The sequence below is a fragment of the Macaca nemestrina genome, chromosome 6, assembly GCF_043159975.1.
Source record: "Macaca nemestrina isolate mMacNem1 chromosome 6, mMacNem.hap1, whole genome shotgun sequence".
NCBI classification, from domain to species: Eukaryota; Metazoa; Chordata; class Mammalia; order Primates; family Cercopithecidae; genus Macaca; species Macaca nemestrina.
The window spans coordinates 142606170-142632971 of NC_092130.1; the positions used below are offsets into that span (position 1 = coordinate 142606170).

At 38.6% G+C, this 26802-nt stretch overlaps 1 protein-coding gene across 7 annotated transcripts in view; it reads left to right on the top strand.

Moving 5' to 3' along the window:
- Positions 1-25691, top strand: part of LOC105473100 (LIF receptor subunit alpha) — a 113809-nt gene extending 88118 nt beyond the window's left edge. For 5 of the 7 annotated variants that reach the window (XM_011726731.3, XM_011726733.2, XM_011726730.2 and 2 more), the window contains exons 12-20: positions 763-833; positions 3754-3967; positions 6548-6727; positions 10045-10146; positions 11091-11258; positions 14366-14527; positions 15482-15575; positions 18015-18093; positions 18464-25691. In XM_011726731.3, the coding sequence (XP_011725033.2) occupies positions 763-833; positions 3754-3967; positions 6548-6727; positions 10045-10146; positions 11091-11258; positions 14366-14527; positions 15482-15575; positions 18015-18093; positions 18464-19087 (1694 nt within the window). In that variant the 3' untranslated portion in view covers positions 19088-25691. The remainder of the gene's footprint in view (positions 1-762; positions 834-3753; positions 3968-6547; positions 6728-10044; positions 10147-11090; positions 11259-14365; positions 14528-15481; positions 15576-18014; positions 18094-18463) is intronic. The other 2 variants (XM_071098993.1, XM_011726734.2) reach the window with 1 other exon arrangement.
- Positions 25692-26802: the final 1111 nt, after the last annotated feature.

Genomic DNA, 26802 nt, shown 5'->3' on the forward strand with positions numbered 1-26802 from the left:
AACACTTTTGCTCCCAAGCATTTCGGATAAGGGACACTCAACCTGTATGTGTCTGGAATTGTTCTAGTTAGCAGGGATATAGCAGCAGATAAAACAGAGATCTCTGCCTGTGGAGTTTGTAGGATCCAGAACTAGAAATAAATTTATATATATACACATCTATATGTATATATGTACACACACACAAAGACATAGACACATCAGTTTATCAGGTGGTGACAGATGCCACAGAGGAGAGGAAGGGATAGGAATAAAGGCTGAGGGATAAGAGGGGGTGGCGGTGAAAGGAATTGCAGTTTTAAATAGGGTAGTTAAAAGAGACCTCACTAATAAGGTAATACTCAAGCTGAGTTATAAAGATGAGGAGGCATGCCATGTTGTTTTATCTAGGAGAAGAGAGTTGTAGGCAGAGGAATAGAGGACACAGAAGGTGCAGAGCCTGAGGCAGATGTCTTTGGCATATCTAAGGGACAGCCAGGAAGCCAGTATGTGGCCAAGTGAGGGAGTGGGAGGATGTGAGACAGAGGGGAACCCAGGGAACCAGTACAGCCAGCCTGCAGGTAGATTTTCACCCATTTGAAGGGGCCGTGTGTTTTGCAAAAGTTGTTGAGAGCTTAGATTTTCCATTGCTCTGTTTTCTAAGTGGAAGCCACTGAACTGCTTCACATTTTATTGAGAATTTCAAATACCTTAGAAAAAAAATGCCAAGCACCATAATATAGTATGTGTCTTCAGATATTAACTTTAAAATCTCCTTTTTAGTTCCTTCAAAGGGGCCTGACACTTGGAGAGAGTGGAGTTCTGATGGAAAAAATTTAATAATCTATTGGAAGGTAAATATCTAATTTTTCCATGAACATTTACATTACTTTGCTAAACCGCTTAACTTACATATGGTACTTGGGTCATCAAGGAGCTGAAACTTCCCAGACTGGCTTTTGTGCAATATTGGTGAGAATTTAACCTGGTTCCTAAACCACCCAAATTCCTCATCACTCCTAACTCCCCACAGTCATTTGAGGATCTTCTCTGTCAGATCTGAGCCTTCTCGAGTTTGATCTTATAAGGCCTGTAAAGGACCTGAAGATTTCATGAATTCCATCTCCTTCACTTCAGTTGAAATCTATAGGTTAGAATCCTGTTTGTTACATTTTTCTTCTATGAATGGGAAACTAAATTTTTATGTATTTCATGTATTTTATATATTTCCCTTCAATAAATTGCATTATGACATGCCAGTTTTAAAGTTTTGTATGATTTTGTAAAATATTTAGATGAAATATGAATTGCATATTTTACTAATTTTTCTCTGCTGGAACATTTTTTGTTGCTATATTTTTAAGTATTTTATGAATATCAAAAACATGAACAGTTGTTTTCTATATTAGATTTTACACGAGCAGTCATAATAGGATTCCTTTAAATAGTGAATTTTGTTATGGAATGTAAAACATAATTTTATTTAAAAAAACTTTTGGCATCGATACAGCTTTGAGTAAAGTGAAGTGTACATGCAGGTTCGTTGTGAGTTCTATTGCTTTGAGATTGTATTTGACTGTTACATCCACTCTTGATTAGAAAATCCCCCGGCTACTCTCAGTTGCCTGTCAGATTTCATGATAATATAGCAACGATTATACAATTTACTTCAATACAGAGAAAGTTTGGAATATTGTTCAAACTAGATGAAGACTTAAGTAAAGACTAAAAATATTGAAAGGATTTAGATTCTAACATCATTACCTATGCTGATGGTGCTGCCATTTGCCAAGTCAGAGTGTGTTCGGGTAGAAAATTATGTTGTTTTGGTCATAGTGAGTTTTCAAAAGGTATGCCACTGGGATATCATGAGTAGAGTTCAGTAGGTAGTTTGATCTATGTAAGGCTCTGGAGCTTAAGGGAGAGGTTGGCACTGAAAACAGGTTTGAGTAGCATATAAATGGGATCACTTGGAGATGCAAGGTGAAAAGTGGGCCAGGGCTGGAGCCCAGGTGACAGCAGCGTGCATAGAAGCAGCAGAGGAGGAGGAACCAGCAGAGGAGATGGGGAAGGTTTAGAGGGGCAGGAAAAGCGAAGAAAATAGAATTAGAGAAACTGGGGGAGGAGGACATTTCAAACAGTGTGTGGTCTGGAGTATCCCAAGAAGCCCGTAAGTCTTAGGACTAAAGCCTGCCCCTTAGAGCAGGCCATTTGGAGCATCACCAGAGACCTCTCTGCTGGAGTGGAGTTTTTAGCAGTATTACATCATCCTCAGTCTTGACCAGAGAGCCCCATACATTGGTGTATAAATTAAGGCAGTTGCTGTGAAAAGCAGTTCAGTAGAAATGAAGAGGTTTGAATGTTCATCTTTTTATCCAGTAAGTTCACTTTTAGAAATTCATATTAAATTCTATGAAAAAGAAAAAAACATGGCACAAAAAAATTCACCGAAATATTTGTTTTAGTATTGTGAAAAATTAGGAACAACTTAAATTTCATTTACTTAAGGGACATTCAAGTACACTAGTAAAAGTGCTACATGAGATATAAAACCATGAAAATGTATATAACTGTATTATGGACAAGTGTACATTATGGAAAAGTAAAAAGTAAGATGGTGTAATGTAATTAAAACAATGTTAATAGAAGATCTATACCTAGAAAAAGAACTTGAAAGAAATATCAAAATGAAAGAATACTTAAGAGGTGGGAATATGGGAGATTTTTACTAGTTTCAACTCCTATATATTTTCCAGATTTTCTGTAGTGGGCATATAATACTTTAAAATGAGAAAACAAATGTTTAGAAAAAAACCCATGATGCTATAGTTTTTTTAAATGTTTTGTTTGTTACTAAGTAGAGCAGTGCTTCTGGATAGTTTTAAAAGTTTTGCTCCGGAAAAATGTGGAGATAAATATTGTTTTTTATTCACTTAATTTTTAAATTTTTGTGTACTCTTACTGCTTATAGCAAGTATAGTTTTTCTTCAGTGTCTCTTTCCTGATTTACCCAGGTCTCAGTGGATTTTGAATCTGTGTTTCACACTGTTGAGAGCTTCTTTGTTGTTGTTGTTGTTGTTATTGAGATGGAGTCTCGCTCTGTCAGCCAGTTTGGAGTGCAGTGGCGCGATCTCAGCTCCCTGCAACCTCCACCTCCCAGGTTCAAGTGACTCTCCTGCCTCAGCCTCCTGAGGCGCCACCGTGCCTGGCTAGTTTTTGTATTTTTAGTAGAGACAGGGTTTCATCATGTTTGTCAGGCTGGTCTCGAACTCCTGACCTCATGATCCACCCGCCTTGGCCTCCCAAAGTGCTGGGATTACAGGCGTGACCCACCGCACTCGGCCAGCTTCATCTTTTCTGATATTACCTTGTAACTAGTTGTTTTTTGTTTTTGAGATGGAGTCTTACTCTGTTGCCCAGACTAGAATACAGTGGCACGATCTTGGCTCACTGCAACCTCCACCTCCTGGGTTCAAGTGATTGTCCTGCCTCAGCCTCTTAAGTAGCTGGGATTACAGGCGCTCACCACCACACCTGGCTAGTTTTAGTATTTTTGGGAGAGACAGGGTTTCACCATGTTGGCCAGGCTGGTCTCGAGCTCCTGACTTCAAGTGATCCACCTGCCTTGGCCTAAGTGCTGGAATTACAGGTGTGAGTCACCACGCCTGGCCAACCTTGTTATTGTTAATATACCATCCAGTTTAAACCCAATTACCTTGCCTAGTCATAGTCACCTTTTGCAGGTTTTTGTAACAATTTGTCTGTTTTTCATAGCCTTTACCCATTAATGAAGCTAATGGAAAAATACTTTCCTACAATGTGTCATGTTCATCAGATGAGGAAACACAGTCCCTTTCTGAAATCCCTGATCCTCAGCACAAAGCAGAGATACAGCTTGATAAGAATGACTACATCATCAGCGTGGTGGCTAAAAATTCTGTGGGCTCGTCACCACCTTCCAAAATAGCGAGTATGGAAATTCCAAATGGTGAGTGCTTGAGATGGTGTGGTATATAAGAACAGGAAACTAAAGTAAGGAATGTCTGATGTTACTTGCTCTTTTGTCATGTCAGCATTCTTCTCGTATACCTTGTTGCTGCTGACATAGAAGGCAGAATGAGCAGATTGATGTCTCCAGTTCATTGAGAGAGAAGTAATTAGTATTGACTTGAAGCATGTGCACTGAGGGATACAATCATTACTGTACTCAGTAACTATAGTGGATAATATTGGAGAGGTACAGTGGTGGATAGTATTTTTAGGAAGAAATATTTTAACAGTTTATTCAAATGACATTCAGGCACTTCTCCAAGACACTTCCCCAAGACTAGGAAAGTTTATTTTAGGTCAGCTAGACTGTTTTGCAAATTGTTGGGCAGGAGAAAAAAGCACTTATTTTAATTAGCACCTTTTTTGGTAAGAAATTCCTTATTAATAGAAATTATGGATTAAAAAAAGTCTTCTTAAGGTATAAATTAGATCTTCAGTATAGGCTTTAGAAAAACAACTGTGGTGTAATTCTTAAAATTTAGCACCTTTCTTTAAATTTTATAGATATCCAGTGATTAATACGTTCTTCCCAGCTTCTATCTCTTGACAACTTTGAGAGTTACGAGCTTTAAACGGCCACGTCCGCCTCTTCTTCCACTGATCTCTGTGCCCCAGTCATTTTCTGCCTACCCACCTTTCTGTCTTGCCTGCTATGGGAGCGCCTTTCTATAACCACAGCTTCTAGAGGAAGAGAAATTGGTCCAGTTAGGGTCCTCTAAGTAGCTTTCCAACTCCAGTTTGAGGCTGTTTCTTATTGCTTGTTACTTGACTACTTCTTTGTTCTCTTTGAGTCAGTCATAGGAGAATTTGGAGGAAGGAAGGGGGAAAACAAAGTGCATTTCAGAGATACAGAGCCTAGGCAGCAGTGCTGCTGGAGATGCCCAGGGGTTGTGGCAGATGCTGGGAGGTGGGGCTTAGAATAATGGCTTCTTCATTTTGGCCTGGCAAAAATAACAAAATAAAAAATGAAGGAGACAGAGATGTGAACATCCATACGAAGATAACATACTGATTTAGGTTATGTATTTCGTTGCTCTCACAATTCTAGGCAATAGCTATGTTATCTTTTTATTCAGGAAGCATAATCCTACCTTTTCTGTGTATCCCTTAGAAAATGGTAATTTACAGAACTAGCAATTCTGTCATCAGCTTTCAGACACTTTCTGAAGCCCCAGAACAAATCCTCATTTCTTGAGGATATCGCGACTGGAGGGAGGCTCTGCAGCCTCAACTCAGGTTTACACTGTGGCTTTTTAATCACGTTGAGCAAAAAAAGCTGTTATGTCTGAAGTGTTCTATATTCTAAGCCAAATTGTTGTCTTGCATTTAGTAGTAGTTGCTTTGTGAATGCACATTTTGTTCAAAAAACCTTTTCATGTTTGTTTTTACTGAACCCTTAAATATAAATCAGTTATAGCTATTACTTAGTTTCTCCTGTTACAGTGGGAAATGTCTGTGTTGGTTTTACTGAACCCTTCTTGTAGCCTGTGGGTGATTAAATACTCTGCCGTGGCTGCATCCCGTCAAGGGCCACTCACCTACAGTTTGCAGCCTCCTGAGCATCTGGCTCCTGAGACAATTACTTGTCTAAACCTTTGTTCTTAGAAATAACCAAAAACCTTTCTATGTTTGTTTTTACTGAACCATTAAATACAAATCAGTTATAAAAACTACTACTTTTCTCCTGTCACAGTGGGAAATTTCCTTCTCCCTTTTGACCACACTGCCCTATCTCCCACCCCAATTATTCTCCCCAAGCCTGGGGTTCCACTTCTTACCTAGGCCAAGATCTGGCAAGATAGGGAAAGGAAACCTTGCCAGGGCCTCCACTCCTGTGTCTGCCCTCAGCCTTTGCCCCTTGCCCTTGGTATCTCCTAGGACGCTGTGCAGGCTTCTCCTTCTCAGTGCCCACGTCAGCCATCCCACCTCATAGCCTCTGGGTGTCTCCACAGCTTTCTCCCTTGCCCCCACCCCGCCCCTGGTCAGCCAGACAACCGCTTCAGCCCACCTCTGGGGCCACAGTCTTCCTTGAAAGAAAGAAAGGGGGCTAGTTCGTCTACTGTTTCCACAAGTTCATTGAGTGCCTACTCTGCACACTGTGCTGGGCCCCGCCTGTTCTCTGCACACATTCCTGGTGGGTGATGAGAGGAGGGCTTCAGACTGTCCACTGTCCACTCCCCAGTCTCCCATCCCAGCCAGTGCCCTTAGCTGCATCCTTCCTGGGCCTTGATCTTGATGTCTTAGCCCCAATATGTTATTACCTGATCCTAGGTGCTTTTAAAAAATCACTTTCTTTCAGCTGCTATGTTAATCTATATATACAGGTAAGTGCTACAGTTGTTACAATAAAAATAACAGAGCAACACTTCTAATCTTTGCTGAAAGTTTATCTAGTTTGAGTACTATTTTATAATTTCTTCACAGTGAAGTGATTTTTCTAACTCACGTCCATTTTTATGAGGTTTGCCTTATATTATTGTTTTTAATGCCAGTAAAATATCCTCCTTTCTTATTGAAGATGATCTCAAAATAGAGCAAGTTGTTGGGATGGGAAAGGGCATTCTCCTCACCTGGCATTACGACCCCAACATGACTTGTGACTACGTCATTAAGTGGTGTAACTCGTCTCGGTCGGAACCATGCCTTATGGACTGGAGAAAAGTCCCCTCAAACAGCACTGAAACTGTAATCGAATCTGGTAAGCTGAATTAGTATCTCTTAATTAAGTTCTACAAAATATTTTTAAAAGGCAACACGTGGGACTAGGCGCAGTGAAGTGACTCTCTTTCCTGCTGGGTGGGTGTGAATAGGTTTGATTTTCCTGGGAGTGGGGGGCAGTTGTGGCAGCATGTGGAAGGATCCAAACCCTTTGATCTGGTAATCACTCGTCTAGAAATTTACTCTTAGAAATAATCAGAGAACAACACAGATTTAATCTAAGAATGTTCACGGCAATATTATTGATAATCGTGAAAAATTAAAAACCCAAATAGCAAATAAGGGAATGAGTAAATGATGGTACACCTGTAAAATGGAATGTTAAGTAACATTAAAAGTTATGTGGAAAATTTAGCAACATGAATAAATAAATGTTCATGAAAAAAGAAGACTACAGAACGGTAACCTGGTCTCACAGAAGGGCCTTCGCCTTGTTTGCCCAGGGCCCAGGTTACCGAGGTTAGGGAGAGACTGAGCAGAAAGGCCGTGAACCCCTCACTACTTTCCCTGATGCAGGGCAAGGGGGCATCAGCAGGACTGAGCACAGTGTGGGTGGGAGGCCTTGTGTTCCATGAGCCTAATGCTCAGGAGCTTGTGAGCTGCAGTTGAGTGGCCCTCAATGGGATGCAGCCTGAGAAGTTTAGCCCCAGAGCAGTATTTAATAACCTACAGGCTAATCCAGCCTTGTCCTTAGAGGCATTAGAGCCCTCTCTCCAATATCATCTTTTTTTCCTGGCAGGATAGGAGTGTATCCTGCCTGTCCCCATGGGATTTCTGGACCCTGTAGCCTGTCAGTAGTGATGCTTCTTGATCATTCCCGTCTCCTGCCTCCCTTGCATGTTAGGGAAGTGCAGAAGAGCAAGCAGCCTACTCCTTACCTCTCTCTCAGGGAACACTTTCTACTTGCTTACTGTTTCTCTGTCAAATGATGAGGATGGGTCCCATTCATTGGATTATCACATATGAGTTCAGATTATTTTCCAGTTCTACTTGGAATACAGCCAAACTCCTCCACATATATAATTGGCTGAAGTGGTAATGATCTTCCTGAGTTGTTCCCTTTATCCTTTCTTACAGTGCACTTCCCTTTTCAAGGGCCCAGGCACTTGCTACCCTTCTCTTTCCTGCACCTTCCCTTGCATCCCCTCCCATGGAGCTGAATGAGCCTTACACGGTTCCAGTCTGTCATTTCTCACCTGGGCTTTTAGAATAATCAGGATGAACTGGAGTAGGCTGGAGTGGATATAAACGGAGTATCTACCCATTTAAGTTTTAGCTGAGACTTGCAGGATATGGAGAAGCTGCCCGGCGATGATTGTGGGAGGAGAACTTTCTGTGCCAACTCAATTGAACAAAGACACAAAGTTTGAGAAAACAAAAACTCAGAGAAGTTAGGTGACTTTTCCAAGGTCACAAAATTATTATGTGATAGAACCCGGGTTCAAATTCAAAGTTATTCAAAGCTTCAAGAGGCTGGGAATATTGTCTTTTATTTACTGCTGAGCTTCTGGAACAGCAAGTGACACATAGTAGGCACACCTTTTATTCCTCCCTCATCCCCTTGTCTACTCATTAAGCTATCTGCTCTCTTTTTTGACCTTCGCACATTTCTAATGCTCTAACCTTCTCAGGCTCTTTTTTTAAAGTGTCAGAGCCCTATAAAATATTAATAAATTTAATATAAAAAGAGGTACAGATTTACAGATGTACATGCAGTATAAAATCGTAACCTCAAGCATACCTTTCTCCAAAGAAAAATGTTACAAAACTAAACACAATTGGCTGAGCTTGAGTTGCATTAATACGTATTTAGGACGTGCCAGCACATAGCAAACGTTTAAGGAAAATCATTGCAAGAAGAAAAGTTAAAAGTTTTAGACAAGTTGATTCAGTTTTTCTTGGGTTGTGTGATTTTAGAAATTGACTACTGTCTCACATTGGAGCCTGCAGGCCACTGGTGTGTTATGGGCACTTGATTGGAGAACTAATGCTTTAACCACACCAGAATAATTGCATTCTGCAAATTAAATGCAATGCCATATGCCGCCAATCCACCTCCGCAACCCCGGCATTTTCTTCTTTCTCAACCACCACTGATGACCATCTCAGTGCCCTTCAAGGCCTTATTCAGATGGCCCTTATGGTAGCTATTTCTGATCTTTTTAGACTCATTTGGCCCCTCACTTACGATTCCGTGGAATCTGATACATACCTCTAATATAACACACTGTTATGGTCACCCTTGTTCATCTGTCTTCCCCACCACTCCGCAAGTGTCTGCATGCTTGACATTTTGTTTTGTGCATGTCTGTGTTGCTCACATTGCACACATTGCATTGTATTCAGGAGACATTTAAAAGGAGCCTTTTGAGTTTAAGTTAAGGTACTTCAATAGGAAGTACCTCTGTGTCCTGTGGAGTTAATTCAAAGCACCTCTATATCTTGTAGAGTTAACTCACCCAAAGACACTTAATGGTGATGCTATAAAGAGGAACAAACTCTAAGACCCAGTTCCTTTAACACTGAAGCTTCAAGGCAGAGTGCAGCTTTTAATTCTGCTTCTTGGAACGAGAGGAGAGAGCAGTGGGTTTGTTTTTTCCAACTCAGAAATAACACTATGTAGGGAAGGGATTTATAGAAGCATAATGTAGACCTGGAATGAATGGCTTAGTGAACTGACCCAGGAAGTTGATTTAGACTTACATTTTGTTCCTTAAAATCCAGCAGTTGCCAGCACTTTGGGAAGCCAAGGTGGGTGGATCACGAGGTCAGGAGTTCAAGACCAGCCTGGCCAAGATGGTGAAACCCCGTCTCTACTAAAAATACAAAAATTAGCCAGATGCAGTGGCAGGCACCTGTAATCCCAGCTACTCGGGAGGCTGAGGCAGGAGAATCACTTGAACCCGGGAGGCGAAAGTTGCAGTGAGCTAAGATCGCAGCACTGCACTCCAGCCTGGGCGACAGAGCGAGACTCTGTCTCAAAAAAAAAAAAAAAAAAAAAAAAAAGCAGTGATGTTTCTTCCTGGAAAAAGGAACAAAATGTAACCCTTAATCATCGTTGTTCTCTCCAAGGCAATCCCATCTTATATTACTAAACTTTTTGTTAATAGAAGTAAATACAATTTTTGTTTAGTCAGTTTTCATTCTGAATACTAATCTTTAAAATATGTATTTTTAAATAAAACATCTTTAAAATTAGCTTTGGAAATTTTAGAGTATGTTATAAATTTGATATTTCTAAAATAGATATTCATAGTAATTTATTTATGAAAGTTTGCTGATGTGTTCATCCTATAGATCAGTTTCGACCAGGTGTAAGATATAATTTTTTCCTGTATGGGTGCAGAAATCAAGGATATCAATTATTACGCTCCATGATTGGATATATAGAAGAATTGGGTAAGTTAAATGGGTACTTATTTTTAAGAGTTCAGAGTAACATGAGAAATTATAAATTGGCAACAATAGTATGATTGAATTCTAAAAATAAGATGTTTAGTTCAAGGAAGGAAAAATAATTTGATAAAAAGTATTTGATTCTACTTTTTTCTCCTCCTTTTCCTTTTCCTTTTTTTTTTTTTTTTTTTTTTTTGAGAGAACGTCTTACTCTGTCACCCAGGCTAGAGTGCAGTGGTGGCAAGATCATGGCTGACTTCAGTCTCAACCTCCTGGGCTCAGGTGATCCTCCCACCTCAGCCTCCTGGGTAGCTGGGACTACAGGTGCATGCCACCATGCTCAGCTAATTTGTGTGTGTGTGTGTGGAGATGAAGTTTCACTATGTTGCCCAGGCTGATCTCAAATTCCTGGGCTCAAACGATCCTCCCACCTCAGCCACCTAAAGTGCTGGGATTACAGGCATCAGCCACTGCACTGGGCCTGCTTACTCTGAAATCATTTGTTGAATGTTTATATTTCACAATTTTGCTCTTGTCCTCAAGAAAATTAAATCTGAACTTGATGTCAAAAATATGTAATTAGTACTTTTACAAGTTTAAAAAACTGTTAACTTCTTCAGGACTATCAGTAAAGATGGGAAATACAAATAAAGTCTATCTGAAGAGCCTCAGAAAGATTTTGCATAGATTGCTTCCCTAGATACATATTTTGTCTGAAAGTGATATTGTAAGTTCTGCCTTTGTTCCTAAAAATATTTTTGTCTATGGTTATTAGTATGTAAGCTTCACAAAAAAAGCATTTGTGATTATCTCTCTCCAAGTTTATGATTAAATAAAGTTTTAATTCCAAGTTGAATTATTTTTGAGGCTAGAAAGCTCAGGAAACATTACTGTATTACTCTGTATTCGTACACTCCCCTTTAGCAATTGACTTTTTCCTTTTACAGCTCCCACTGTTGCACCAAATTTTACTGTTGAGGATACTTCTGCAGATTCGATATTAGTAAAATGGGAAGACATTCCTGTGGAAGAACTTAGAGGCTTTTTAAGAGGATATTTGTTTTACTTTGGAAAAGGAGAAAGAGACACATCAAAGATGAGGGTTTTAGAATCAGGTAAGTAAACTGATAGCACGAGGATAGTGTTTCTTACAAGTTTCTCTTTAACCACAACAGAAAAAAAAAGGAAAAGAAAGTCCTGCTCAGTAGTTTAGTACTGGTTTTCAAAACTATCTGAAAGATAGAGAAATGAAAAGGCAGTAATTCTATGAATATAAGAGTCTTAAGATTTTAATATCCAATAATTGACATGCATAGTCTTTCAGAAATCATTTAAATCATTTATTCTGAAGCCTTTGATTATAAGCCTCATAGGACAGAAACCATCTCTTATTAGATCCTTACATAATCCATAACAAGGCATCTCATGAAGTTTACTGCCAAAAAGAAATCTTGTACTTATAACAGTGGAGGAGAAAAACTCAGGAATCCAAAGAGTTAGCTTCAGATCCTCAGTTGTAATTGGACAAAAACCATTGGCCTATTAGCATTTTACTTAGCCGTGTCCTTGATAAGCTGGAAAACTTAATGACTTGATTGGGGATTTATTAAAAAGTACAGACAATCCTTGGAAATTGGCAAGTGTACTTCCAAAGACTTTAGAGAATTCTCAGATTTACAAATACAAAATTGTACAGATTTCTGGCTTTTCCTTTCATTATATTTCTGCAGAGAATCAGATGTTTCCTATAGCTGCATAACACAAGCATATCATCTTTTCAGTTTGAGAGCTTTCATTTCCCTGGTTGGCCTCTCCTCAGAAAGAAATCATTTTAATTATTTAATGCCTGTCTGAGAAATAGAGAACTCCGCCACGGCATGGCGGTGCTGGCCGGGCACTGTCTCAGCCACTCCCCAGAGCAGCTGCAGGAAGTGTGTGCCTCCCCTTCCGTCCCCGGGTTCTGCATTGCCTGAACCTTCATGGTTGCTGGTGAATGAGGGACATCCTAAATATCAAATTCCACAAACATCCCAAGTCTAGTGTGACTTGCCTCACATGCTTGGAAATTTTACACTTGAAACAGTTAAAATTCTAGCATCTAGATTTCCAGTAAGACATGGTAGATTGATCACTAAAGTTAGCATAAAGAAGGGGAAAAAATCCCAAACTCTAATAAAGCCACAAGGAGAGAACAGAAGAGGCAAAACAACCCCAAAAAAGAAGATTCAGAAATTTGTGGGTGGAAGTGGGGCAAATGACTTAAATGAGTGGAGGATTGTGAAATCTATGTGGGCAGTCAGGCATTGTCGAGAAGGAACTTCTCCAGTACCTGCCAGACCAGGCCTTGGAGGCCAAGTGGTGAGGATCAATCTGGTCTGAATGGAGGGATAAGAAAGTTCCTTAGAACTGAAGGGTCTAACTGCAAGCAGATCCACTTCTCTGCAGTTTCACTTTCCATGGTTTCACTTTCTGCCATTTCAGTTACCCCTGGCGAAACGCAGTCTGAAAATAGATGAGTTCAGTACAATGAGATACTTTAAGAAAGAGAGAGACTATATTTACATAATTTTTATTACAGTATATTGTTACAGTTATTCTCTGAGGAAAACGGAGGACTACTGTATATAGAGTGAAAGAATTCATTAAACACACAGCAAAATAAATAGAAAAAAGATCTATGCCAAGGTATGTCATTATGAATTTTCCGAGCAGCTAACGTGTAAAGAAATGATCAGAGACAAGCAGGTCATGTGCTAGGAATCAGGAATAATAATGGCAACAGACAGCCCAGCAACACTCCAGATACTAGACGGTACCACAGAAGTCTCTTCAAAACACAGAACGAAAATTATTTTCAGTCTAAAATTCGATACTCCACCAGTCTGTCAACCAAAGTGAGATGAAAATGCAGACATTTTGCACATGCAAGGCTGCAAATGTTTACTTCCCCCATGTTGCTTTTCTCAAGAAGCTACTAGAAGAGTGCATCCTAATGAGGAAATGAAGTGAGGCCAACCCAGGAAGCCACAGGGGAGAGAGCAGGGAGCTCTAGGAGAGCCGCAGCCCAGAAGGCATCCAGTCTAGTGCAGGAGGCAGGGGATGGGTGGAGGGGAGAGCAGAGAAGATGTGGAGCTGGGATTTTGTTGTGTTTGACCACATGGAAAATCTTACTGAGTGTACATTGGAGGATATGGGAAGAATTACTGATTGGTATATAGAAAATCAAGCAAATGAGGGAAAAAGCAGTTATAACAATGGGAAAACAAGAAAGGAAACATTATCACACCAAGCAGTTTGTCTTAGCATAAACTCATATTTATATAATCATAGTAATCCAAACTGAATTCATCAAATGTTCTGATGTTTCTATATGAATGATGTGGTGGGGGAAAGGGTGATGGTAGTGTAAAAGAGCTCTATCTTTATCTGCCCTTATAAAGTATGTGTAGATAAGGTCTAATAGTTAAAAGTCACATCTCTCTAAGTTTGCTACTTTGGAATATGGAGGTAAATACCCAAAGAAACTGATTACATGACTTTTACAGTGGTTGTAGGGGGCGAGAGGAGGAGCTGGTAGAGAACTGTCACTTGTTGTTATTAACCATTTAGTACTAGTTAATTTTTTAACCTATTGTCCTGCATTATTCTGGTTAAATTTTTAAAAATAAAAGAGTAGTTCAAATGATTCCTCATTTTTCCTTTTGAAGTTATAACTCAAAGGATTTCTCACTAGTCTCATTTGAGAGTTCCCATCACACTGATCCTTTTTCTAAGTGGTTTGGAGTCATCTCTATTGATTTGCACATTTGCTTCATCCCATCTTTCACTCTCACTCATGGGAAGGGTCAGCCTAAGTGGGTTTTGGTTGTGGTAGTTTTCATGCTTTTAGTAGCAGAAAGGGGACTTTTACTGATTGCCTGCTATATGCCAGGCATTATGCTAGAGAATGTGTGTGAAAACTTCACACAGCTTAAGTCGTGATGTTCTATTTCATAAGTAGAAAAACTCCAGTTGAGAGTGGTTTAAATAACGGGCCCATGTCATACAGCTACTGACTGGCATGGGGGTAGAGTTTGAACAAGGTAGTGGCAGCTCCAGAGTCCTTGGCTGGGATGGCTGCAGCTAGACCCACTTAGAAGGGCAGTTAGTGAGACAGGTGTAGGTAACCATGCATTTAAAACGGGTTAGAGATTAGTGCTAACATACTTCATTTTAAAAATAGGTCGTTCTGACATAAAGGTTAAGAATATTACTGACATATCCCAGAAGACACTGAGAATTGCTGACCTTCAAGGTAAAACAAGTTACCACCTGGTCTTGCGAGCCTATACAGATGGTGGAGTGGGCCCAGAGAAGAGTATGTACGTGGTGACAAAGGAAAATTGTAAGTTTCGGGTTGCTGTTGAGGTGCTTTCCATCCTGCATGCGTAGTGTTCCTAGTGATTCTTGGTTTATGTAGGAACCCCTCCCCACCCTTTCTAAAAAACATTCACATTTTGTTGCATTTTTTGGCTGGTGGAGGGAAGGGTTAAAAAGCTATAAGATTACTTTATGTTCATTCTTGTCAGTTATTTGAAGTTATTTCCAAATGAGTACCTAATGAATTAATGAATTTGGGATACATCTGAAGTCTAGAGGTCTAAAGTCATATTGAATTTATCTAACGGTCAGTGATTAAAAATGTTTTGCTCCAGCTATTCTGTGATTTCTCACGTATCTAGGGAAAAGTGAAGATGTTCTTAATTTTGTTGTAAAGCACAACACTCATAAATTTGAGAGACAAGAACAGTGATGGCCTTGACTGTCTTTCTGCAGTAAAGAACTTTACTTGGATCATGGGCTTATCCTCTACCCCTGAGTTGGAGAGTTCAGACACAGCTCTTAAATAAAGAGCCATGAGGATATGGTTCTCTAAAGCAGTGATTCTCAACGGAGGGTGATTTTGTCACCTACGAGATACTTGGCACTGTCTGGTATCATTTTTCGTTGTCATAACTGGGGCATACTACTGGTATCTAGCGGTGAGAGGCCACGGACGCTCTTAAACTTCCAGTAGTGTACAGGACTGTCTCCCCCGATCCTCTAGTGAAGATCTGTCTGGCCTAAAATGTCAAAAGTTTCAAGATTGAGAAACCCTACTTGAAAGAGTTTAAGTATTTGCGTAAAAATCATCACAATACCTGAAGGTTAGATTATAATAGTTTTTCAGTGTCCCTGCAGCAGTTAATTTTGTTTTTTTCCTAAATAATCTACCAACCTAAATATCTTCTAACATAAATCTATTCTGTACTTCACACTAAAAATGGTGATTTTAATATTTGTAATACTCTCATTTCAGCTGTGGGATTAATTATTGCCATTCTCATCCCAGTGGCAGTGGCTGTCATTGTTGGAGTGGTGACAAGTATCCTTTGTTATCGGAAACGAGAATGGTAATGGTTTCTGCATTTACTCTTGCTCTTTTCTTCTTAAGGGCATGATTATAAGATTTGTAAGATTAGTTTATGTATTAAGTATATCTTTTTTGTTGTAATAAGTTAGTAAAAAAAGTTTTAATTAGAATTAATGTTGAATTTAATATTAAACATGACATATTATTTAAAGGTCTTAATAGAGTCAATGTGTAAATTTTTTTCTACTGTTTTTCCTAATAATTTAAAGTCATAGCAGTTATTATTATAAAAAATATTTATAGGCTGAAATACGGCAATAGCTGTCTACAAGATTAAACATGATTTAATGATTAAGATCTCACTTGCCCTGGTGACCTATCATTTTGATCATTTGCTCATTTATTCAACAAATATGAATGACCTCTTCCATGTGAAGGGGGAAATATTGTGGTGCACAAAACAAGCCATGGTTCTTACAGACTTGGAGCACAGTGTGGGAAGAGGGACAGTAAACCATAGACATCCAGCAAAGATGTGCTTGCAGAGTGTGAGTGGGTGCTAGGAAGACTGAACCAGGTACCCTGAGGAGACCAGCAGGGGGCTACGTCCTGGGAGCTGGTCGGCCACTGCTAGTCCCGGCCGGTCTGTGGGAGAGTTCCAAAGGGTAAGGAGAGGCAAAAGAATGTTACAGACAGAGAATTGTTTCTTTGAGGGCCCTGAAATTGGAAGGAGTTAAAACCTTCAGAGAAAGTGAGAGGAGCTGTGTGCCTGGTGAAGCAGGAATGAGTGACGTGAGGTGAGGTGAAGTCAGTGGGGGCTCCATGGGAGAGAGGGCCATGTGTGTGGTTACCTGGCAGGAGCTGTCCTGGCTGGGTATGGGGCCAGTGGCTGCATTCATGCTTACCTGGCAGGAGCTGTCCGGGCTGGATATGGAGCCAGTGACTGCATTCATGCTTAGACCAGTCCTCACCGGCCTTAAAAATGACATCATTTATGACAAGAGAACATATTTTAGCAATCTTGGCTTATAAATCAAAATAGTAATAGTTGTAGAACTATAGAATAGTCTATTTTGGTAACCATATTCTCATTACCAAAAGTCACATTTTACAAACAACTGTTAGGCCGGGTGCAGTGGCTCACACCTGTAATCCCAGCACTCTGGGAGGCCAAGGCAGGCGGATCAAGAGGTCAGGAGATCAAGACCATCCTGGCCAACATGGTGAAACCCTGTCTCTACTAAAAATACAAAAAAGTAGCTGGGTGTGGTGGCACGTGCCTGTAATCCCAGCTACTCAGGAGGCTGAGGCAAGAGAATCGCTTGAACCAGGGAGTTGGAGGTTGTGGTGAGCCAAGATTGTGCCACTGTACCCCAGCCTAGCAACAGAGCAAGACTCTGTCTCAAAAAAAAAAAAAAAAAAAAAAAAAGGACAAAATAAGAAGGGAGTTTAGAAGTTACAGCGTTTCAAACTCACATTAACAAAGTTATTTTTTCTGTAGGAATTTCAAGTAATACAGTTCTTCTTAGTAGCCGTAAATATAAAAATATGATAGGACTAGGACACTGAGCAAATCTCATTTTTGGTTGCATTTAGTTTTTAGTCAAGATTAATAGCCTTTTTCTTAGCACAGCCTGCAATGTGTTCATGACACGTGGCTGTCACCTTTATGACCACCTCAGTAACCCACCTTGGTAAAGGCAGATCTCATTTTTGGCTGCATTTAGTTTTTGTTCAAGATTAGTAGCCTTTTTCTTAGCACAGCCTGCAGTGTACTCATGACACGTAGTTATCACCTTTATGATCACCTTTGTAACCACCTCGGTAAAGCAGTGCCATGGGATCACAGCTGTTCTTCCATAGTCCAGATCCTTTGGACTAGATGGCACAACCACTATTTTAATTATTTGCTTTCCATTTTCATGAGATACATGGGTATGGTAGTTCTAGAAATTGAATTACTGTTTATGGTTTTCTTTTTTTTTTGGGGGGGGGGTGGATAGAGTCTCGCTCTGTCGCCCAGGCTGGAGTGCAGTGGTGCGATCTCTGCTCACTGCAGGCTCCGCCTCCCGGGTTCACGCCATTCTCCTGCCTCAGCCTCCCGAGTAGCTGGGACTACAGGAGCCTGCCACCACGCCCAGCTAATTTTTTGTATTTTTAGTAGAGACGGGGTTTCACCATGTTAGCCAGGATGGTCTTGATCTCCTGACCTTGTGATCTGCCTGCCTTAGCCTCCCAAAGTGCTGGGATTACAGGCGTGAGCCACCGCGCCCAGCCCTGTTTATGGTTTTCAAATTGGAACCTCTCAGTGCGTTGTATAGACAGCTCTAGTGAATGATCACACGAAAGAGCTTCCATTTGAATCTCAGATGTTCATTAACGGATTCATAAATACTTCAAAATAAGCCTAATGATTTATTAACTTATTATCTAATAATCTTAAAACTATTAAATTTACTTTAATAATTTTTTATTAAAGGATTAAAGAAACCTTCTACCCTGATATTCCAAATCCAGAAAACTGTAAAGCGTTACAGTTTCAAAAGAGTGTCTGTGAGGTAATCTTTTATTTTCTTATATTTATCTTTGACATGCTGGCTTGTTTTTTTAATCTTTTGTGAAAAGTTTTTAACATGCAAATGTCATTCTAAGTAAAAAGTGTTGGGAAGATAGTATACTTTGAAACATCCCAGTTTCTAAAATTATTAATTTTAAATTATACCGTGCTCTTTTTTCTCCCACAAATATTAATAACAAGGAAAAACTGATATGGAAGAAAAAAGTGGCTGTGCTGTAGTGTGAAATGCAGAGTAGTAGAGGCACCTGTTTACAAGCAGATTTGGGGGAAAAGGTGCCCCTGTTTGTAGGAGGAGCATTGCAGTAGCATTTAGTGCTATTTTTAATCACCATTTTTAAATTTATTTCTAGGGAAGCAGTGGTCTTAAGACATTGGAAATGAATCCTTGTACCCCAAATAATGTTGAGGTTCTGGAAACTCGATCAGCGTTTCCTAAAATAGAAGATACAGAAATAATTTCGCCAGTAGCTGAGCGTCCTGAAGATCGCTCTGATGCAGAGCCTGAAAACCATGTGGTTGTGTCCTATTGTCCACCCATCATTGAGGAAGAAATACCAAACCCAGCAGCAGATGAAGCTGGAGGGACTGCACAGGTCATTTACATTGATGTTCAGTCGATGTATCAGCCTCAAGCAAAACCAGAAGAAGAACAAGAAAATGACCCTGTAGGAGGGGCAGGCTATAAACCACAGATGCACCTCCCCGTTAATTCTACTGTGGAAGATATAGCTGCAGAAGAGGACTTAGAGAAAACTGCGGGTTACAGACCTCAGGCCAATGTAAATACATGGAATTTAGTGTCTCCAGACTCTCCTAGATCCATAGACAGCAACAGTGAGATTGTCTCATTTGGAAGTCCATGCTCCATTAATTCCCGACAATTTTTGATTCCTCCTAAAGATGAAGACTCTCCTAAATCTAATGGAGGAGGGTGGTCCTTTACAAACTTTTTTCAGAACAAACCAAACGATTAACAGTGTCAGCGTGTCACTTCAGTCGGCCATCTCAATAAGCTCTTATTGCTAGTGTTGCTACATCAGCACTGGGCATTCTTGGAGGGATCCTGTGAAGTATTGTTAGGAGGTGAACTTCACTACATGTTAAGTTACACTAAAAGTGTTCATGTGCTTTTAATGTAGTCTAAAAGCCAAAGTATAGTGACTCAGAATCCTCAATCCACAAAATTCAAGATTTGGAGCTCTTTGTGATCAAGCCAAAGAATTCTCATGTACTCTACCTTCAGGAAGCATTTCAAGGCTAATACCTACTTGTACGTACATGTAAAACAAATCCCGCCGCAACTGTTTTCTGTTCTGTTGTTTGTGGTTTTCTCATATGTATACTTGGTGGAATTGCAAGTGGATTTGCAGGCCAGGGAGAAAATGTCCAAGTAACAGGTGATGTTTATTTGCCTGACGTTTACTCCTTTCTAGATGAAAACCAAGCACAGATTTAAAAACTTCTAAGATTATTCTCCTCTATCCACAGCATTCACAAAAATTAATATAATTTTTGATGTAGCGACAGTGATTTAGTGTTTTGTTTGATAAAATATGCTGATTTCTGTGCCTACTGTATAATGGTTATCAAACAGTTGTCTCAGGGGTACAAACTTTGAAAACAAGTGTGACACTGACCAGCCCAAATCATAATCATGTTTTCTTGCTGTGATAGGTTTTGCAAGCCTTTTCATTATTTTTTAGCTTTTATGCTTGCTTCCATTATTTCAGTTGGTTGCCCTGATATTTAAGATTTACATTTCTAAGACTATAGACCCATGTTTCTTTTAAATCATTTTATTTTGTGATAGTGACAGCTTTATATGAACAAATTCAATATTATTCATAAGCATATAATTCCAGTGATTTACTATGTGAGATGACTACTAAGCAATATCTAGCAGCATTAGCTGTCTGTATTCTGATTGGGTTTCGTTCCTCCTGAGGAGACCATGCCATTGAGCCTGGCTACCCAGGCAGTGGTATCTTTGACACCTCCTAGTGGATGTCCTCCTGCTCATGAGTCTTTTCATCATGCCAGATTATCTGATCCAGTACTCACATTTTTAAATATAAAACTAAAGAGAGAATGCTTCTTACAGGAACAGTTACCCAAGGGCTATTTCTTAGTAACTGTCATAAACCGATCTGAATCCACGGGCATGCCTGTGTTGCAGGTGTAGCAATTGCTTGGTGAGCTGTGCGTAGTTGGGTGCCTTCAGCACAGCATCCTCTGCCCACCCTTCTTTCTCATAAGCGATGTCTGGAGTGATTGTGGTTCTTGGAAAAGCAGAAGGAAAAACTAAAAAGTGTATGTTGTATTTTCCTTGCCCTCAGGTTGCCTGTGTATTTTACCTTTTCATAGTTAAGGCAAAAGTACTTGAAAATTTTAAGTGTCCAAATAAGATATGCCTTTTTTGTTTGGTTTTTTGGTTTTTGTCATCTGAGGTTCTGTAATGTATTTACAAATAATGGATCAGTTAATTTTTTTGAAGCTCATATTGTATATTTTTAAAAACCATGTTGTGGAAAAAAGCCAGAGTGACAAGGGACAAAATCTATTTACGTTCTCTGTGTATGAATCCTGATTTTAACTGCTAGGATTCAGCTAAATTTCTGAGCTTTATGATCTGTGGAAATTTAGAGTGAAATGCAATTCATTTTGTACATACATAGTATATTAAAACTATATAATAGTTCATAGAAATGTTCAGTAATGAAAAATATATCCAATCAGAGCCATCCCTAAATAGTGTTCTCTTGTCTTCCTTTGTATCCTCTTTGGCTCCTTCCCTTAGCTTCCACCCCAGACATGAGATTTAGGGCTGCCTTCTCTCCCTGCCAAATTTTGCTGTTACCATAGTCTGCTTGCCCTCAACTCCTGCCTTGTTCCCTGTTGAAATATATCAATCCCATACTTTATCTCTCCAGGACAAGGATAGGCGTTGGCTACAGTAAACGTTTATTGCTCTAAACGACACTAACCTGAGATAACCAGAAAAGGCCAGAAGAGATTGTTTGATCTTTGTCTGTCAATATATATGCATTTCAACTGTGACCATCTGGATCCAGGGCCCTTTCTAACCTATATAACGACTCATTTGTTTGGCTAATGATGAATATCACTGGGGCTCTTAAGTCCTTTCGTTCTCTGCAAGACTTCACTGTTTTTTCTGTATGAAAAAAGTGCAGAATATCACTCACCTTTCCCCTACTTCTGGAGTTTCATACACAAGGATCACTAGCTTAATGAGAAGCAGAGTAACACTATTAAGTCTGGGCAAGCTCCTTATAAGTTGCTGTATGCTTAAAAGAGTGTGGTTTGTGTCTGAGGCCAAAGCGGTTTTCCTTCTTTTTCCTCATTGAATTGAAGACAGCTAGACCCTTGTGCAGATCCCAGGATATTACCTCTCCTCCCACTCCACCTGTGTGTGTAGGGAGAGCAACAACACGGGAAGAGGAGAGGGAAGTGGGAAGGAGAGATTAGTCGCATGTCCAGTTGTCTGAGACACTGGTAAATGTGCACTCTTTGTCAATGCTGGTTGCATGCCTGCATTTACAAGGTGTTCTCATACTGATTGTGCTCTGTCCAGTTAGATTTGTGGCTTCTCCCTTGGAAGCGACAATTAAGGACTAGTTAGAGGCAGAGCTAGATGTGTTCTCTCCAGCCCTTACTGACTAGGAAAATAATTGAGAAATCCCTCTTTTCCTCTTCAGTGAAAGCCCAGTCATTGGTTAGAAAAATCTGAATGTCAAACTAGCATTATGTTCCATCATATCTGTGGGATAGTAATTCATGTAAGACATATTTTTACCTCTCTTATGAGTCAATTCACTTACAAGCCAGTTTCAACTCAAGCTTCCCTTCCAAGGAATGGAGGTCATTATGGGGCTCATTTATGAGTGACCATTTTAAATAAGTAATATTTAATATTACATTGTTAAAGACTTAGCTAGACTTTTAACATTAGATGAACTCGTGAATCATATAGTGCATAGATTAGCACATGTGTGCAATCTAGGTCATCAGCTTGTTGAATTTATGCAGCCCTGGATTTGAGACTGTGGCCCTGAGTGTCTGGATAGTTGAGTTGTGTGTTTATGTGCTTATGTGATAGAGGTGCTTTGTTCCTGCAGCCTAGAAACAGAAGCAGCCATTCATTGAGAAGTTTAAGAGAGGAAGTATCAACCTCATTTTCCAAACCAGCATTACTTTCACGGCTCATGGATCTGAAAGATTACATTTAGAACATTTAGTACTATTACACTCTCAGAAACTGTGGTAAAAAGTCACATTTTCAAAACTTCATGCACATTGTATTCTTGTTGGAAATAAGTCCTGTAGTTTCTTAATTGTCTTCATGCCGTCCATATTTAACAAGCATTACAAGTCCTTTTTGTATTTGGGTAATTATTTGTAATTTAATGAAGGAGACCAGGGAATGTTTTCTTCCAAAGGGAATTTAAAATCAATTTTATGGTATTTTGAAAGTAAAATGTTCATTAACCTGTCAATATTTTGAAAACATTATCTCAAAGTTTTCTATCGCTCAGGTATATAATCTGATAAAAAATTTTTTGTTTGTTTGTTCTAAGGTTATTTTTGCTATTCTCTATTTTGAATTGTGTTAAAATTTGTGTGCATTTTATGAAATGCCTTTTTTCGTATTTTGAAAGTGTAAAATTGGGCATCTCAGAGTAAAATGGGGGATTATTAGCTACAAAAACTAGACACATTGTGAAAGCTCAGTAACTAATTTTCTTGACGGAGTCCTATCCCAGAGTGTCACAGATTCAACAGAATTTTCCCGAAGGGCGATACACATCAAAATCTAGGTTGTGTAGATCTGAGACTATTGACTCAAAGATTCAAATCTACTTTGGAAGTGACTGCATGGTTTGAATGAAAACTGAGGAAGGGCTCATGCCTGTTATCACTAGATATTTATTTCTCCATAATTTTAAGTGTTCATACTTCCTTCTTATTTGATGGGTATGCAACTGGGGCATGTTTGTACCAGCCAGCGTGTGTTCTGCCCAACAGTGTGTCCGTGTGTGAGGTTAACTAATTCAGAACTCATTCTCTTGATAAACTTTTTCTTGAAAGTATCTATTTTAAGTCTTTATTTCCTGCTGAAATGAAGTTTCATGCTGTCATGCCCATCTTATTTATTCTACAAGAAAATTTTCATAGAAGAAAATGATTTATGGCCAAAGTTACAGAACGTTCATCTTTTAGACTTAGCCTTAGAATATCATTGGAAATTAACTTGGCTTGAGTTTGGTTCATTTATATCTTTATGGATTATGTACCAGGGCCATTAATAACACTTAAACCCCTTATTTTGCTATGGTGGTTAGATTTTTTATTCCTTTTCAGTTATGCTGTTAATTATTACATGGTCACATTCATGCTTATTACAGATGAACTATTTTTAGTGCCAATGTAAAGGATTAAGGATAGCATTCAATTAGTTGACTGATATGTCAGGCTTTATTGTACATGGTAATGTTTCAGGGAGTGTGATTTGGTCTAGAATATATCCAGATCCTTACGATATTGGGTTATGACAGGATTCTATTATTTTTAGCCATGAATGGTGCTTATTTTTCCCTATATTAGGAATATTAATATTTGGATTATCAGAGTCCATGTTATAAACAGAATTTATCTATGCAAGACAAATTCTAACTGTGCAACATTTTCATGAGAATTAAAAGTAGTGTGTTAAGGGGAAACTCTGAATGTTTTTATGTATAAGTGCCTAGATAAAGAACCATAGAACAATAAATCAAAAGCTCTTATAAAAGAAAAACTGATTGAACATTAACCAGAAACAAAATATTAATAATTTACATTATTTTTTTTGGTTGCTGGGACTGAATACCCCAAAAACTAAGAGATGTGAGTGGAGAAAATGTCTACTTGATAAGAAAATTGATTTATATTATATTTACAGGTGTCTTCTAAGATTGCCTTTACAGTAACCAATCAGAACTTTTAAAAAAAAAAAAAAAGCTAACAACATAGATCCTGTGTGTTGCACATAAGACTAAAATACTTTGCACACCAGATTGAATGGCTCACTTAAGTTGTTGAATTTCCTTACACATTTAAAGTGTACTTTCGTTTAGAATTATTCCATTTTAAATGGGTAACTTTCAACTTCTGAACTATTTTCCTAAACATTCCAGTAGTGTATTATAAAAGATCAAAATATCTCTAGGTGGTAATACAATTTTCATTTGTAACATGGAAAAGTTAACTGTTAGGTTTAACATTAGTGTTTTTGCAATTGATCATAGAAAAGAACACTAAATAATGGTTTTCATACAATTTTTGTTAAACATTCTTCTCCCAGTTTGATTCCAAATACTTTTTCCCATTTTTTCTAATATATCATAAACTAGTGGTTCCTTCCATTTAATTTTTCCTTCCAACATAATATTTAGGAAAAATATAAATAACATTGTGAGTAGCAGGAGACAACACGAAAAAGAAGCCTTTCATTGATGCAGAGGTGTAGGTATTATGTGATTGATGCCCTTCCTGGCATTTGTTTTATCCTGTTATTTTCTCAAAAAAGAGCATGGTTTTTTCTTAAATACATTTTAATTCAGAATTGCTTGCAAAGATTGGCCTAGATAGATAGACATCCTAGATTTAAAATAGTACCACCTTAAAGATATGTTGAAAGGTAAAATAAATCATTTCAAAATACTTAACTTTCCCAGTAAGAATGTTAAGTTTTCTTCTCTTTCATTAGCTGGCCATAAGTCAAGGTCCTTATAACACTAGGAAATTACCTGTTTTTACTTTCAAAATTGCATTATAGTGAATTACTGTTTACAAAATACACATACTGTGAACAGATATAAGTTTCTGTCTTTTATAAGATTGTAGAATGAATGTTTTTTTAAAGTGAGTATTATATGTTAAATATTTTAAGTTTTTTATAAATACTAGTAACTGTTTACTAATTTTTGTTTGGTCAAGTGCTTGTAAATGTCGCTGAAAGAAGATAGGGAGAAACTGCGGATCCCAAACTGTTCCCTTTTTCATTTCTTGAAATGTTACCACTACAGATGCTTTTTTTTTTTAAGGTGAATGATCAGTTGTGATGTGCTGTACCTAAAATCATGTTTAATTGTATACGGAAACATTTAAATACACATATACAGGAAGAAAACTGTAGACGAAGTATGTGTGTGTGATTCAGTCTGATTCACAGAATTCTGAGAGTAATATGGAATAAAACAACTCCACTTAGATGATAACTGAAGTATTTCCTGCCTTGTGAAAATTTGGATATTAAATTGCTGTTAGAATGGGAAATTTGGACACTTTATATCATTGTATAATTTCAGAATTTAGTTACTGTATCTTTTGGAAAACATGATTATAGCAAAAACATAGAAAATAAGTAATCTATTACTAAAACACCATAAATGTAAAACTAGTATGCTTGGCTGTTAACTCTAAAGATGTTACTTATGTCTGTTTTTAAAACATGCATGTATTTAACAATTTTATCATAGTATTGTCATGGAAAAAATAAATATATTTTCTTACATCTTACACTGACAGACTTGGGCATTATTGGGTTTTTCCCCATGTTACACACTTGGGAGAAGTGGTGCCTGCTTCGTTGTTGTATTTTTTTGTTCTATCCCGTAAGAAATACTGTGGTTGTAAAGCAATCACATAGCACTATGGATGTATTTGTAACATTTGAATACATTGCTGTGCCATTGGTGTGACATCCATCTGTCCATTAAATCATTATTGTTTACCTGAGAAGTTAGCATAAAAATAATCAAATAGTGGGAATCCAACATTGGCAAATAAATAATAAATACTGGTCTTTAAAGTAATGGTTTTTAGTTTATGCCCTCTGAAAATAGCTTAAACATTCCTGAAGATTCTGAGAATGTATCAAAATTTTATTTCAACCTATTAGGAAATACAGTCAGATTTAGCAAAACCAGTAATTTTAAAGTATAAAGTGATCTTTTCTTTTTTTTTTTTTTTTTTTTTTGAGACGGAGTCTGTGGTCCAGACTGGAGTGCAGTGGCGTGATCTTGGCTCACTGCAAGCTCCGCCTCCCGGGTTCACGCCATGCTCCTGTCCCGAGCAGCTGGGACTACAGGTGCCCGCCACCGCGCCCCACTAATTTTTTGTATTTTTTAGTAGAGATGGGGTTTCACCGTGTTAGCCAGGATGGTCTCGATCTCCTGACCTCGTGATCCGCCCGCCTCAGCCTCCCAAAGTGCTGGGATTACAGGCGTGAGCCACCGCGCCCAGCCAAAGTGACCTTAAATAGATAAAAATGGAGAAATTAAGTCCTTAGTCATATGTATAGCCTAGACTTAGCCAGATTGAAACATGAATGGGCCTGGATTTAACCACAAGAAACTCCAGACCAACTTAATTGTGAAAAATATGTTAGTATTTAAGTTCAAGGAAGTACATACATATGGCCTGTCCTTTGGGGATTCTCAGTGCATAACTTGTTTCCCAGATGGTAAGTTCTTGAGTCAAAATGTATAACACCCTCAGACCCAGGAACTTTTAAAAAGGATCAGAGACGAATGATGAAATTATTGGGGGAAAAGATAGAGATGTATGAAAAAAATATTAAAGGTATTCAATGTCAACTAAAATGTTGGCTTACAAACAAGTTCTTCAA